General features: G+C 31.7%; 2 protein-coding genes across 2 annotated transcripts; both read left to right on the top strand.

The window, feature by feature from the left end:
• Positions 1-4169: 4169 nt before the first annotated feature.
• LOC132048105 (probable F-box protein At4g22030) lies at positions 4170-5979 on the top strand. The gene has a single exon (XM_059439037.1). The coding sequence runs from the start codon at positions 4273-4275 to the stop codon at positions 5560-5562; it is 1290 nt and encodes a 429-aa protein (XP_059295020.1). The 5' UTR covers positions 4170-4272; the 3' UTR covers positions 5563-5979.
• Positions 5980-12468: 6489 nt separating this feature from the next.
• On the top strand, positions 12469-14063 carry LOC132048104 (probable F-box protein At4g22030). Its single transcript, XM_059439036.1, has one exon. The coding sequence runs from the start codon at positions 12589-12591 to the stop codon at positions 13873-13875; it is 1287 nt and encodes a 428-aa protein (XP_059295019.1). The 5' UTR covers positions 12469-12588; the 3' UTR covers positions 13876-14063.
• The last annotated feature ends 479 nt before the right edge of the window (positions 14064-14542 follow it).

Here is a 14542-nt window from a genome sequence, read left to right as displayed (position 1 = left end):
ATCAATTTTTAGTTACTATTTTATTTTATTTTTAAATCATTAACAATACGATTATAAGCTGTAAAAAATATAACTTATTATTGAAGAAAGTATAATTATGTTCTACTAATTAAAATCGGATCATTAATTTGTTTATCTTCTCTTTTTTTTTTTTGACAAAAGATACTTATCAATTGATTTGGAATACTAATTAAGTACAAATTAATCCAACCTTTTGGACGGTTAATTGAGTTATATACATTAGCCTGCCAAAAAATAAGTAAATTGGACAAGTGACACTTTTACCTGTCAATGATATGTATATGATGCTAGTTAACTTAACCGCACGGTAATAAAACATATCATTGAACTTTAAAAGTAAAATATCCCGTAAAAACAAAAATTCTTAATATTCTTTTTATTTTCAAATTCTAAATAGATTAATATGGCGAAACTATATTTTATTTAAAAAACATTTAAAAGGAAGAAAGAATCAAGGAAATTTGATTTTTTTATGTGCATATGTTAATAAATTTAAATAAATTGTTTTTTTCATTTTGTACATTTGATATGTGCATAAAATTACTAATTTATTTCCGTATCATTAGAGAATTAAATTTTAAAGCTTTGAGAATTAAAATTTATATATAAACACGATTGAAGTTTATACTTTTCTTTCTTTTTCCGTCTTCTTTCCTTTCTTGCGTCCATGTATAGTTGTTTGTTTCTTAATAAAATGGCTATTTTAAAGTCCTTCTCTTCTTCCCTTATCTTCTTGTCACCATTCATAAACAACCACCTTTTTACTCTAAAGTAATTTCATTTCATCCTGCATATCATTAAATATATTAAAATATTACGAATTCAAAAAATGTACGTATTTCTCTTGAAAATTCCTCCTAAAAATTCTATGTGCACATAAAAAGTGAAGAAAATCCATAGGAGTTAAGATATAAATTTTAAGCTTCGGGATCTTTGAAAAATATCTTACCGTTTATTCACCTGAATTGATTTTAACATTAGAATAAGTAAAATGAATAAAAAGAACATAGGCAAGAAAAAGAAAAAAACAGTAAGAGAATGAAAGAATATGAAAAATGAAAGAAGAACAGTTAATTGAGGATGGATATAAGATGAGAGACAGGTGATTAAAAGGAGCTACAGAAGAACTACAAAATTACGTAAACTTTTAACTCAATATATAAACCAGGATTAAAGAAAACCGTTTCCATTCCATATTAATACCGCATTGATTATACATTGAATTCAAAGGAATGGAGGAAGAAAGAAGTAGAAGAGGGAGAGTAATTGAGAGAACAAAGGATCCTTGGGCTTTTAACATTACGTGGTTGTTATAATTTTTATAGTAATTGATTGTGCTATTTTCTTCAAAAAATAAAATTACTAAATTCTTTTTATATTAGTTTTTATTTAGTAGAGTTCATAGTATATGCATTAATAATTTTGTATATTATCTATGCAATATTAGTAGAATTAGTTATTGAAAGCTGAATGACAATTGTGTTTGTCAACTATAAACATATCGTTTAAGAAAATTATTTATAAACATTTTTTATATGGACGAAGTAATTCTAACACAAATTAATTTTCATATGAATTTAGTTTTTCCTTAAGATGACGTTTCAAGAAAAATATTAAAACCCAAGTGTGTGGAGCTTGTCATATAATTAACTATTAAAATAAGGATCTCTCCCTCTTTCGCACTATCCTTTAAAAATAAGAGAAAATGAGATCTTTTTCCCTCTTACAATTTGAATAAATGAAAATGGTCTTTTCAGATCTCTCGTAAATATGACATAAAACTAAAAACATTTTGTAAGTGAGCTACAAAATCATTTCTCTCTTTAAATAGGCACCAAATTTCATTTTACAACACTTTTTGATACTCTTTTTCATAATGGATCTTACACTTTCCCTCTAATCCTTTCCATCCAGAAAAAACTAAAGCTACAACCAAGAAAAAAAAAATGAAGATTAATTAGAACTTAAATTGGAAAAAATAGTAATAAACAGAAGTAGGTCATACCTTTTTTCTGGAAAATGAATGATACTATCTCCATATTGTCAGTAGTTGTTAAAAGTAACCACTTCATGCAAATTTCATACGACAAAAACGAAACATGAAAGAAGTATTACTATTATGTAGGAGTTAAGATACTACGATACATATGTAAATTAAAAAGGTAAAAATACTTAATTGTTATTGGAGGAGTTGGATTTGTTTCATCGAAATGGATCATTAGGAAAGGTATCAATAACATGAAGCAAACGAAAATAGGAAGCAATTAAACACTGTTAGCCTCTCAATACACGGGGATTGAAAACACGATATTAAAACACAAAATTGGGATTCACCTTTGAGCACCATCTTAGTTGGTACTATTTATAATAGAACACTAAATGTGAAATTATGAGTATGAGATAAGGGGAGGTGAAAAGGTATTTTAACTGATATGCAATTATAATGCTCATTGAAATGCAATAAAAGGGTTTAATGCTACGTGGGAGGTGGGTGAGCCTTTTGTTAATTCTATTAGTTAGTAGATTAATTATTGTGTTATTATTATATAGAGAAATGGAGGGAAAATATAAAAAAAAAGAGAAAAAAGAAAAATAGGCATGGTGGTGTAGAGAGTGTCGCGTCACTTGTTTATCTTTGCTAACTTTATATTATATATAGATATTCTTGGAAATCTGAATATCTAGCATTGAAATTATAACATCATGTACTCCTTGTTATCTTCTAAAGAAAGAGTAGTTATTTATTTGTGCTATATGAATATCGAATACTACAATATCCTAAGGTTAAAAAAATCTCGCCAAATTGAAATCCACGTGATTGTAGAAAAAGGTTTCTATTAGAAACAACTAGAGAATTATAAATACACCTTCCACGTGCTTCCAACTTTTGGCCTTTACCACGTATAGATAGACACTAATAAATAATTTCAAAAATTCGTGGGGATTTTAATAATTCAGTTAATTGCTTACTTGAACTTTCATTTTGTTGGTGAGGGCTCGATATTCCCCTCCCCATTTTTCCTTCCCCAACCCCCTATGTAATAAAAAATAAAATTGAGAAATTAGTTCAGATTGGGTACTTTGTGTTAATTGAGGAAATTTTCATGCACATAATCTGTTTTCTTTTCTGAATAAGTTCTTACACAATAAAGTGTAACTAATGACTGGAGTAAATTTAATTTTGATATTCTGTATGAGCTAAATTTCATCTCAGCACTTTGGAACACAGGTTGAGGTAACAATTTAATCATGCAAAAAGAAAAGCATGTTGAATTTTTAAAACAGCTTGGATAATAATATCTCCGAGACAGATGTCTATGTCTCGTGTTTATTTATAATGTGATACCAATTTAAAATGTAAGCTAAAACATACGTATGTAACTGTATATTCTTTTTCTCTCTCCGATTCGTTATTATTTCTTGCTTGTAAGCAACTCTTTAATGAAGTGAACCCACTCAAAAGTATATACACAAGTCACAACAATCATACTCCATCCATTTCAAAATGTTTGTCTGGTTTTGACTATTGGTACATAGTTTAAGAAAATAAAGAAGACTTTTGAATCTTGTGATTGTTAACTAAAGATGTGTAGAATGTACCAAAATGGCCTTTTAATCTTGTGATCTTAAACATGTCATGTGAAAAGTTAAAATAAAAAAGTTGCCAAAAAAGGAAAAAAAAACATTCTTTTTAAACGGACTAAAAAGGAAAATAAGAAAAACATTTTGAAGAAAGGTGATTAATTATTATATCCAACAATAGAAGAAATATAATGATTATTTATGACAAATATTATCATGCATGAAATATATAACTGGACACGAGAGTTGAATTGTCAGGGTCTAAGGAATAGTTTTGGATTGCTGATTCAAATTTCAAAACCCCATAAAAATTTCCTACGTTTTGAAAGTCAACAAGAGTACGTGCAAGTAGCCAAAACGTAATATACCCAAAACATTTTCAAAAACTAATAGGGCAAATTAAGCAAACATAAGAAATGGTCTTGGCCTTGTACCCATTCAATTCAAACATTGAATAACTTGCTATTATTACGGTATTACCTATTGTTTTCAGTCAAATCATAATACTATTTCAATAAATGTCAACTAGTGTCCCTCTATATATATATCCCATGTCCTGTCTTCTTTACCATAACAATCATAATAATCAAAACTCAACGTTTGGTTTCTCCTCTTCCTATTCCAATCATAGATATCATCAGTTAACATCCCGTTGAAGAACACAAAAAGATGGCAATCATTCTCCAATCTTCAAGTTCCTTGATTTCATGTAATTCTGTTCCTTCAACACCATCTTGCAGTTGTAGAAGAGGATTGATTAGAGCAAGTATTAATATTCCAAATAATCAGAAACATAAAATCTCCCTTCCAAAGATTCAAAGAAGAGAGAAATCAGTGCAGGAACAGGAGTTGATTAGTCGTTTTTCAACCATAAGCACTAGTAGCAGCCCAATTGAAAAACAGCTTAGCCCTTCAAAAAGAATTGATTCTTTGGTTATCGAGAAGCTTTACGCAATCAAGGAGGCAGTTGCAGATAGAGTGGAGATGCATAGAAATATTGGAGAACAGAGAAGCCAGTGGAACAATATGCTTTTGACATCTATTAATGGGATTACACTAGCTGCTGCTACAATGGTTGGAATTGCAGCTAGTAATGGTGATTCTGTTTTGGGATTAAAAATGTCATCCACTTTGATGTATTTGGCTGCTACAGCCATGTTGGTGACCATGAACCAAATTCAACCATCCCAACTTGCTGAAGAACAAAGAAATGCATCAAGACTTTTTCAAGATCTCCATAACCAAATCGAAACAACTTTATCAATCGGTCATCCTTCTGCTATTGATGTGAAAGCAGCTATGGACAAAGTATTGGCTCTTGACAAGGCCTATCCATTACCTCTTGTTGGAGTAATGCTAGAGAAATTTCCATCTTCTGTCGAACCTGCTGTTTGGTGGCCTCAACAACGTCGAAGACAGCTCAAAAGAGTAAGTGATAATACCGAAAACAAGTGGAATGGATGGAACGGTAAATTGGAGGAGGAAATGAAAGAAATAATGGGAGTGTTAGGAAGAAAAGACCAAGAAGAATATATTAGACTGGGGGAAAAGGCCTTAAAATTGAACAAGTTTTTAGCCATATCTGGTCCTTTGCTTACAGGCCTAGCAGCAGTTGGCTCTGCATTGGCAGGTCATTCTACTCATGGATCTTGGGCAGCCATGCTTGGAGTTGTTGGTGGCGCTTTGGCAACTGTAGTTAATACAGTAGAGCATGGTGGACAAGTCGGAATGGTATTCGAAATGTATAGAAGCAACGCTGGTTTCTTCCAATACATGCAAGAATCTATTGAATCTAACTTGGCAGAAACAGAAATGGACAGAAGAGAAAATGGTGAAGTGTTTGAATTGAAGTTGGCTTTGAAATTAGGAAGAAGCTTATCTGATCTAAGAAATCTTGCTGCTTCTTCTTCTTCATGTAAAGCAGAACATCTAGATGAATTTGGGAGCAAGCTTTTCTAAAGTAGCTATTCAAGCATCGACAAAATGTAGTACATATCGTTGTTTATGCGAGTAGCACTAACTCATTCTTTGATTGAATTATTGACTCTTGGCCATGTGCAAATTAAATGGCTTGCTCGATTATTAATTATTTTTTGACTCAATATTGGGAATGAAACACTAAATCATTTAAATTTACTTTCCTACCCCTGAATTCAACCTCTATGCATTGAGAAATCACTTATATCAACGCGCAAAATCAAGTACATGTTATTGTGTATAAGAGCAGGGCTAACTCATTCGTTCGATTCAAAAGTTAACAGTTTCTGATCAGGCCATGTTGCAAGTATCAAATGAGTTGATTTGTTTTCTTATTTCTTGGCTCCATGAGGAATGAATCATTAGTTGAACTGCTTCCTTGTTATCAAGCTTTATGTATTGAATGAGTGAACCAAAGACAACCTGCGATCATGTGTGTTTAACTAGTGATATATCAATAGAAGACTAAGTCTGAACAATAATATAGTGAGAGTGTGATCGATTGAGTTTAGAACTTAGCATGAGGTCTCCGTAATTCTGTGACGTCCATGACCAAGGGCGGGACAAAGAAAAGGACTGACATGCTTTTATGTTGGCAAGCTTCCGAAAAGGGGGCGTAGATGACAGCTCACATCAAAATGAGAGAGGAATGAGGAGAGTGAATTATGGTTCGCATGATACACATGTTTTTGGACTCGATGATGGTATAACCTGAGAGATAAATCCACGAGACTTGTTGGGCGAAAGCAAAAAATACCTGCCATGAGCCAGCTTAGACCGTAACAAACACCTCCATAGGGTTTTAGTCGACAAGGGAGTGTAGCGTACACCTTTCAAAAAGTAAAGCTGATCAACTTTATAATTTCAACGAAGTGGTTGGCAGGGTGCTATATAATGGAATATACTATTTACAGTAAATGATAGCGATCTTAATTTGAATAATTTCTCATCTTTAAAATAAAATATAAGATGAACTTTAATTTTATCGATTAACGATTTAACAAGTTGTGGACATCAAAATTTTGTGGAACTCTACAAGATGAGCCCAATATCTGTTAGGGTTTTTTGGAGGCTACTCTTTCTAAGCCGTACGTCACACCTATATAAAGGGACACATATTCTCTTGAAAAGGCATCTCGAAAATCCCATAAATTCTTGGGATATGCATAAAGAGCTCAAGGCATCACATACTGCCTTTATCAAATTGCCTGACGTTCTTTGAGATCAAATACATCACAAGAAGATCTTCCTACATGCGAAAAATATGCTACTAATGACCCTCGAATAACAGAAAAATATTAGGAGAGAAGAATCAAGGAAATAAACATATTTGTGCCCGCACTATTCATCAATAAAATATTTGTTTCAACATATTTTGTTTGTGCTTTACAATTAATTTCCACACATCAAAAATTTGTTGCAAACACAAGTATTTTTACGGGTTTGAATAGGTTATCACCTTCCATTCTAGGTTATTAATAATAATATAGTAGCTCATGTTCAAATTTCAATATAAACATTCAGCTACAGGACTACAGCTTGCCGTGGCAAAGCAACCTAATTATGTGTAAATATTCTTTAAGCTGTCAATGGATAAACTTGAATCTGCAAACAGATTTGTTGGAAAATTTAGTATCTCATGAATTAGGAATTACTCCATTTTTTGCTTTAGGAAAAAATTATTCTTTTAGTGATCTAGTAAAGAACAAGTAAAGAAATTGAGTTCGCGCACACGAGAAATGGGCCTACAGGTATAAAAATGGTGGATTCCCCCTGCCCCGGAAATATACATTGTAGGCTTATAGCATATCCTGGTGAAATATTCATAAATTGGTGTTTAGACCAAATTAATTCAACTTATCATTGATTGATTGAATGAAAAAAAAAATCCAATATATTAATTAATAATTAATTCAACTTATCATGATTAATTGATTGAATGAAATAAAAATTTATATTATATTAGTTAACTACGATTAATTGATATATGTGTATGTTCAAATAGCATCTACTCATTAACTATGCCTCGTGCAAATAAAATTTTAACTATATAGAAGAGCCGGTTGGCTACTTTTTTCGTCGTCGACCATTAAAAAAAAAAGGTGTGGGCCCCATATTAAAGCACAAACCAATATTAAAAAAAAAAAAAAAAAAAAAAGTGGAACCCACCATCTCCAAAGTCACGGGGAAAAAAAAAGTGAACCCCATATTAACAAAATCAAGCAATTTTTTTTAAAAAAAAAAGTGAATCTCATATTAAAAAAAAATAATGTCAAAAAAAAAAATGCATCCAATATTAAAAAATCAAACAATATTCACGTAATTTCTAAAATATCTCATTAAATCAACGGAAAAGGCTCAAATATGCCATCCAACTATTGGAAATGGTTCATTTATGCCACTCGTCAATAGTTTGGCTATTTATGCCATCAAACTATGTAAAATGACTCATTTATGCCATCGAAATAGGAAATGACGACTCATTTACGCCACTCATCAATACCCCATTTATGCCATCGCCTCGTTAATAAAAATGACTCATCCATGCCATATTTCATTAAAGCTGTTTTACAATACCATATATGACACATGGCCTCCAATAGATTATGGTTGTGGGTGGGTAAGGTGTATGGGTCGGATTTTTTATTAATTTGGTATTTAAAATTGGGTTGGTTTAATTAAACGACATAGACCTCTAATTGGAGGCTACGTGTCATATCTGGTATTATAAAATCGGCGTTAATAAAAAATGGCATGGATGAGTCATTTTGGTGCGATGGCATAAATAAGTCAAAATATTGATATGGCATAAATGAGCCATTTCCTATAGTTCGATGGCATAAATGAGCCATTTCCATAGTTCGATGGCATAAACGAGCCAAACTATTGAAGTGGCATAAATGAGCCATTTGAAGTAGTTGGATGGCATATTTGAGCCTTTTCCGTTAAATCAATAATGATGGATTCATTGCCACATGCGTATCAATTAGTGGGAGCAAATGAAATTATTACGGAAAAAATATAGACCCCATATTATTGCTTTTCTTCAAAAGGTTAAGTAGCCAAATCATACAATTTTCTTTTTTATTTTTTTTATATTAGCCTGAGATGTAATCTAGATATTGAACTGTTGTATTTGCTATTCCGCCATATTATTTATTTGTTATGTTTACTGAAATAAATATACTTAAAATACTTATATTTTACTACTATATAGAAGAGTCGGTTTATAAGCAAGATCATCGTCCGTCCTTTGGTCCCACTTTTTTATTTAAGGGCAAAAATATCCTTTGTGGTCCCACCCACTTTTTTATTTAAGGGCAAAAAAATGATATTTTATACTTTATATTACCAATTCTTCTAAAAAGTAGATAGAAATACTTTATTATCTTTCTATTTTTCTACTATATAGAAGCATCGATTTACCCATGCTTCGTCGTCAATCACTCTTAAAAAAAAAAAAATAATAAGGTGGACCTCATACTAAAAACACCAAGCAATATTTTAAAAAAAAAAAAAAAGGAAAAAAAGTGGACCCCACCCTCTCCAAACTCATAAAAAAAAAGTGGATTCCACCCTCTCCAAACTCATGAAAAAAAAAAAGTAAACCCCATATTAAAAAACAAGCAATGTAAAAAAAAAAAAGTGCATCCCGTATATTAAAAAATTAAACAATATTCATGTAATTCCCAAAGTATCCCCATCAAGTCAATAATAGAGGATTCATTGTCACACGCGTATCAACCCATTAGTGGAAAGTAAATGAAATTATTACACAAAGCAAAAAATATGGACCCCATATTATTGCTTTTCTTCCAAAGGTTAAGTAGCCAAATACATACAATTTCCTTTCTTTTCTTATATTAGCCTGATATCTAGTCTAGATATTTAACTGATGTATTTGCTATTCCGCCATGTCATTTATTTGTTATGTTTACTAAAATAAATATACTTAAAATATTTATATTTTAAAATAAGATAGAATTTAATTATTTTTTCATTTTTATTCTTACTCTAATAAATGTGAAAAGAGATTAATATCAAATGAAGATCAAATAATAAATAAGATAAATTAGTCAAATTATAATTCTAATTGACGTTTCCTTAAAAAACCATGCAAAAAATAACATGACAAGTAAAATGAGATAAATCGAGATTATTTACCAAAAATTAAAAATAGTATTTCTTCGTTTAAATAGAAAATCAATTTCTACTTTATTTCATTTTAAAGATGTAAAATTAATTTAATAATTTGAATTAGAATTATCCAAATCAAAATTTAATAAAAAATAATAAGTATTTTACACCTTTAAATTAATCGAATTAAAATTGAAAGTATCAACTAATGCTTAAATATTGCTATTGTTTTATCTCAAAGAGAGGAAAATAGTTTCTTTTTAAACAAGTCTTCTCTTTTAAAAAGTATTAATAAATTTTTGCCGACTTTGTATTTAAGAAACACGAATATAATAAAGTTTTAGACAACTATATATATATTCAAACTATAATGTTATATTAATCATATATATATATATATATATATATATATATATATATATATATATATATATATATATATATATATACACTATAATTCAAAAATAGCCATCCAGTGATAATGATAAATGACACTACAATTGGCGGAGCCAATTAACACCAATCGTTACGGTGTACCAAAGAAGTCAAAGAAACTGATTTTTTCGCGAATTTTGTCTGTATATAATATAAAATATTCAAATAGTCAGGTCAGCCTTTGACAATTTGAGAATCCAAGTTAGCTTTTAATTATTATTTGACATAATCTTGTCTAAACCAAATCAATATACTCAACATCTCATTTATATCTTGTTAGTATTAAAAAGAAATTTTCAACATTGTTTTGCATTCCTTCGACATAAAATGTCATCGTTGTTGTGCAATATTTACTGAAATTATCTCAGTACAATATGCACCAAACATAGGTATTTGGCCGAAACTTGAATATTGCTTGCATTTCGCTGGAGACGCCATCAGTGGACCAGTGGTGGCATTTGCACGAACAAGCATGACAAATACATTTTCTCTCCATTCCAATTTGGGTGCTCACTAACATGATTACTATGACAAAAAATTTAAAATATAGATAATTTAATACTTTTTGTTAGGAAACAAGTTCATGAAACATTAGTATTAGTTTTTTGTTAACGAAAATTATTTTTTAGAACAAAATTATAATAGAAAGTAATAGAGAGTCTAACAAAACTCGTTGTGCTCTATTAAATGCACTAAATTTCCATTTAGAGGAAATTGAGTGCTACTTAATACTTTGAGATAACAAAACAATTATACGAGTGCTTAAGGACAAATGGCGCATAATATAAAATGATAATAACCAATTACGTTCCAAATAAAAAAGGAAAAAATATATATATTATCCAATACCAACTATAATGGTTAACATTTTGCAGCGTAAAGGTGGTAGAGTTTAAATGGCGGGGGAAGGGGTAGGGGTGTCAAAAAAATATGAAAAACCGACCTAACCATGCCGAACCGATTTATAGTATGTTTTCAATAAAACCATGGATTTTTATTTAAGCTTATAACCGTCCCGAATAATTAGGGTGGTCTTTTTAATTTATACAAAAACCCGAAAAATTCCTGAACCGAACCGAATAGCCTTACATGTATGAAATATATTTTATATAGTACAAATATGTTAAATTGAATATATAAAATATATTTTATAAGTTTTGTTTCAAAAATAAAAAAGAATTTTGGCCACTAAATTTTGGGCCTTTAGTTGATTGGATTTAGTTTCAAAAGGATACCTCATATACATAGGCATACATTCATAGATTTAGATGATTTAAGTAGGCATTTTTGGCTATAGTTAGTACTAATAGAAGTTTACCTCCATCTTGGTCTCCTCTACTATGTTATTTGATGCATATGTATCAAATTCAAGCTGTGGTTTCTGTGGCCTACAAGCTAATGTTTGTTTTGGCTCAATTCAACATTGTTGTCTATGGCAAGTTATTCTTCTCCCTGGTCAATTAGTGAGGATTCACGTTGCGATGATGCCATCGTTGTTGTCTTGCTATTTGATATAACACATTTCAGTTTAATTACTTTGTATAGTTTTTTTAATAGCTTTTACATTAAATATTTCATAAGAAACAAATAGAAGCTTTATTTGATGGTGTACTACAAATAGGTTTGTGGAGATCTGTGTCGTTACATTTTAATGGTGGTGTATTCTTAGGTGACACTTTAAAACTAAAATAACCGAAAATTAACCGAACCGTACCGATACCAAAGAAAAACCGAGATGATGGGACGATCTCGAAAAGTCTAATTTTGGTTATATAAAATAAAATAACCGAAGAATTGGATGGTATAATTTTTTAAAAATAACTGACCGAACCGTCCCATTGACACCCCTCGAAGGTGGTTTGTTTTACATAATCTCTTCAACTTTTAATTTTTTTATGTCCACATAAGCCCTAAACATGCTCTATATTTAAGAATAGCTATATTTCTTTTTATTGGTTTTGAAGATATCGTCCTTAATAGAGAATACTGTTTCCAAGAAAATGAAAATCCCTGGCGTTGGCCGTTTCAAAATTAAAATCCCTGGCGTTGGCCGTTTCAAAATTCATACCCTACAAAAATTTCAGTTGAAAGTCAATGTCAAAGCAGCCAATTATGCTTGACAACAATGACGAGATCAAAGCTTGTGACTGCGCCAAATTACCAAGAGTGAACCCCAAAAACATAGTCTAATTAGCCAAAGGACCCGTTCAATTCAACTGCTGAAAATCAAAGCTATAACACTGTTTTGTATCATGCACCAACTTCCCTTATATATATGCCATCTGCAACGTCTCCTTTGCCATAATAACAAAGTAACAAACATATAACCAACTCTAAGCATTCAGCAATAAGAATTCAAAGGAGATCCATTTTTATACCTCTAATCTTTCCAGCCTAAACCAATCTTTTACATATCAACAGATTTAGAGAAAATATATGGCAACTCTTCAAGCATCAAGTTTCTTGAGCTCATCTTGTTCTGCCACCTCGTCTTCATCTTGCCGAAGAGGAACCATTGCAGCAAGGATCAATATTCCCAAGATTCAGAAGAAAAAAATCTCTCTACCTATCCTAATTCAGAGAAGAGGAATATCAGAGCATGAGCAATTTAGCAACAAAACAATTGAGGAACTGCTTAGCCCATCAAGAATATTAAGTGATACAAATGATAGTCCTGATCTGCTGGTTATAGAGAAGCTTTACGCTATCAAAGAGGCAGTTGCAGATAGAGTGGAGATGCATAGAAATATTGGAGAGCAGAGGAGCCAATGGAACAGTATGCTTTTGACATCCATTAATGGGATAACTTTAGCTGCTGCTACAATATCTGGCATTGCAGCTAGCAGTGGTGCTGGTGGTGATTCTATTTTGGGACTAAAAATGTCATCCACTTTGATGTATTTGGCTGCTACTGGCATGTTGACGATCATCAACAAGATTCAACCATCCCAGCTTGCTGAAGAACAAAGAAACGCAACAAGGCTGTTTCAAGATCTCCATAACCAAATAGAAACAACTTTATCAATTGGTCATCCTTCAGCTATTGATGTGAAAGAAGCTATGGACAAAGTCTTGGCTCTTGACAAGGCCTATCCATTACCTCTTCTAGGAGTAATGCTAGAAAAGTTTCCATCCTCTGTTGAGCCTGCTGTTTGGTGGCCTCAAGAACATCGAAGGCAGCCCAAAAGAGCAAGTGATAATACTGAAAACAAGTGGAACGGATGGAATGGTAAACTGGAGGAGGAAATGAAAGAAATAATGGGAGTTTTGGGCAGAAAAGACCAGGAAGAATATATTAGCCTGGGGAAAAAGGCCTTGAAATTGAACAAGCTTTTAGCAATGTCTGGTCCTTTGCTCACAGGCCTAGCAGCAATTGGCTCAATGTTTATAGAATCTTCTCCTTCTCATGGATCTAATTTGGCAGCCATACTTGGAATTGTTGGTGGCGCTTTGGCAAGTGTAGTTAATACAGTAGAGCATGGTGGACAAGTTGGAATGGTATTCGAAATGTATAGGAGCAACGCCGGTTTCTTCCGGTACATGCAAGAATCTATTGAATCTAACTTGACAGAGACAGAAATGGATAGAAGAGAAAATGGTGAAGTGTTTGAACTGAAGTTGGCATTGAAGTTAGGAAGAAGCTTATCAGATCTAAGAAATCTTGCTGCTTCGTCTTCATTGAAAGCAGAAGATTTAGACGAATTTGGGAGCAAACTTTTTTAGAGTAGCTATTCACTGTATAAAGCATTGCAAAATCCTGTACATATCATATTGTTTATGCTAGTAGGGCTAACTCATTCTTTGATTCAATTGTTAACTCTTTATAGGAGTTTGTAAGGCCATATTGCAAGTTGCAAATTAAATGGCTTGTTTGATCCTTCAATTATTTTTAACTCTCTACGGGATTTGAAACACTTAATCATTTATTGCCTTTCAATTTTGATTCCTACATTGAATTGAACCCTATATGCATTGAGAAACCGCTTATATCAACGTCGACAGAGGTGGCCCGTGAGATCTTGTTGCTTCTTCATTGAAAGCAGAAGACGTGGACGAGTTTGCGAGCAAGCTTTTTTGAAATTCTGCTCTAAAGCTTTTTACTTTTTAACTCATTCTTTCGATTCAAATGTTAATTGCTTATAACAGTTTCTCAGGCCATCGTCTCAAGCTGCAAATCGCTTGACTTGTTTTCTTATTTCTTGGTTCCATGAGAAATGGTCAATCATCTCTTAGTTCAACTGCTTCCTTAAATTCAAGCTTTATGCATTGAAAATGAGTGAACAAAAAGACAAGCTGAAATCCTGTGTGTTTGACTAGTGATCAACAGAGTCAACTTTGGAACTTTGAATCATAAGAAAGTGAGCATGTGATCGATTAAGTTTAGAACTTA

The sequence above is a fragment of the Lycium ferocissimum genome, chromosome 2, assembly GCF_029784015.1.
Source record: "Lycium ferocissimum isolate CSIRO_LF1 chromosome 2, AGI_CSIRO_Lferr_CH_V1, whole genome shotgun sequence".
NCBI classification, from domain to species: Eukaryota; Viridiplantae; Streptophyta; class Magnoliopsida; order Solanales; family Solanaceae; genus Lycium; species Lycium ferocissimum.
The sequence above is the reverse complement of the archived record's forward strand: the minus strand, read 5'-3'. Positions and strand labels throughout refer to the sequence as shown.

Coding starts and splice junctions, on each gene's coding strand:
- LOC132048105 (XM_059439037.1), top strand. CDS start 4,273: ATGGCAATCATTCTCCAATCTTCAAGTTCCTTGATTTCATGTAATTCT.
- LOC132048104 (XM_059439036.1), top strand. CDS start 12,589: ATGGCAACTCTTCAAGCATCAAGTTTCTTGAGCTCATCTTGTTCTGCC.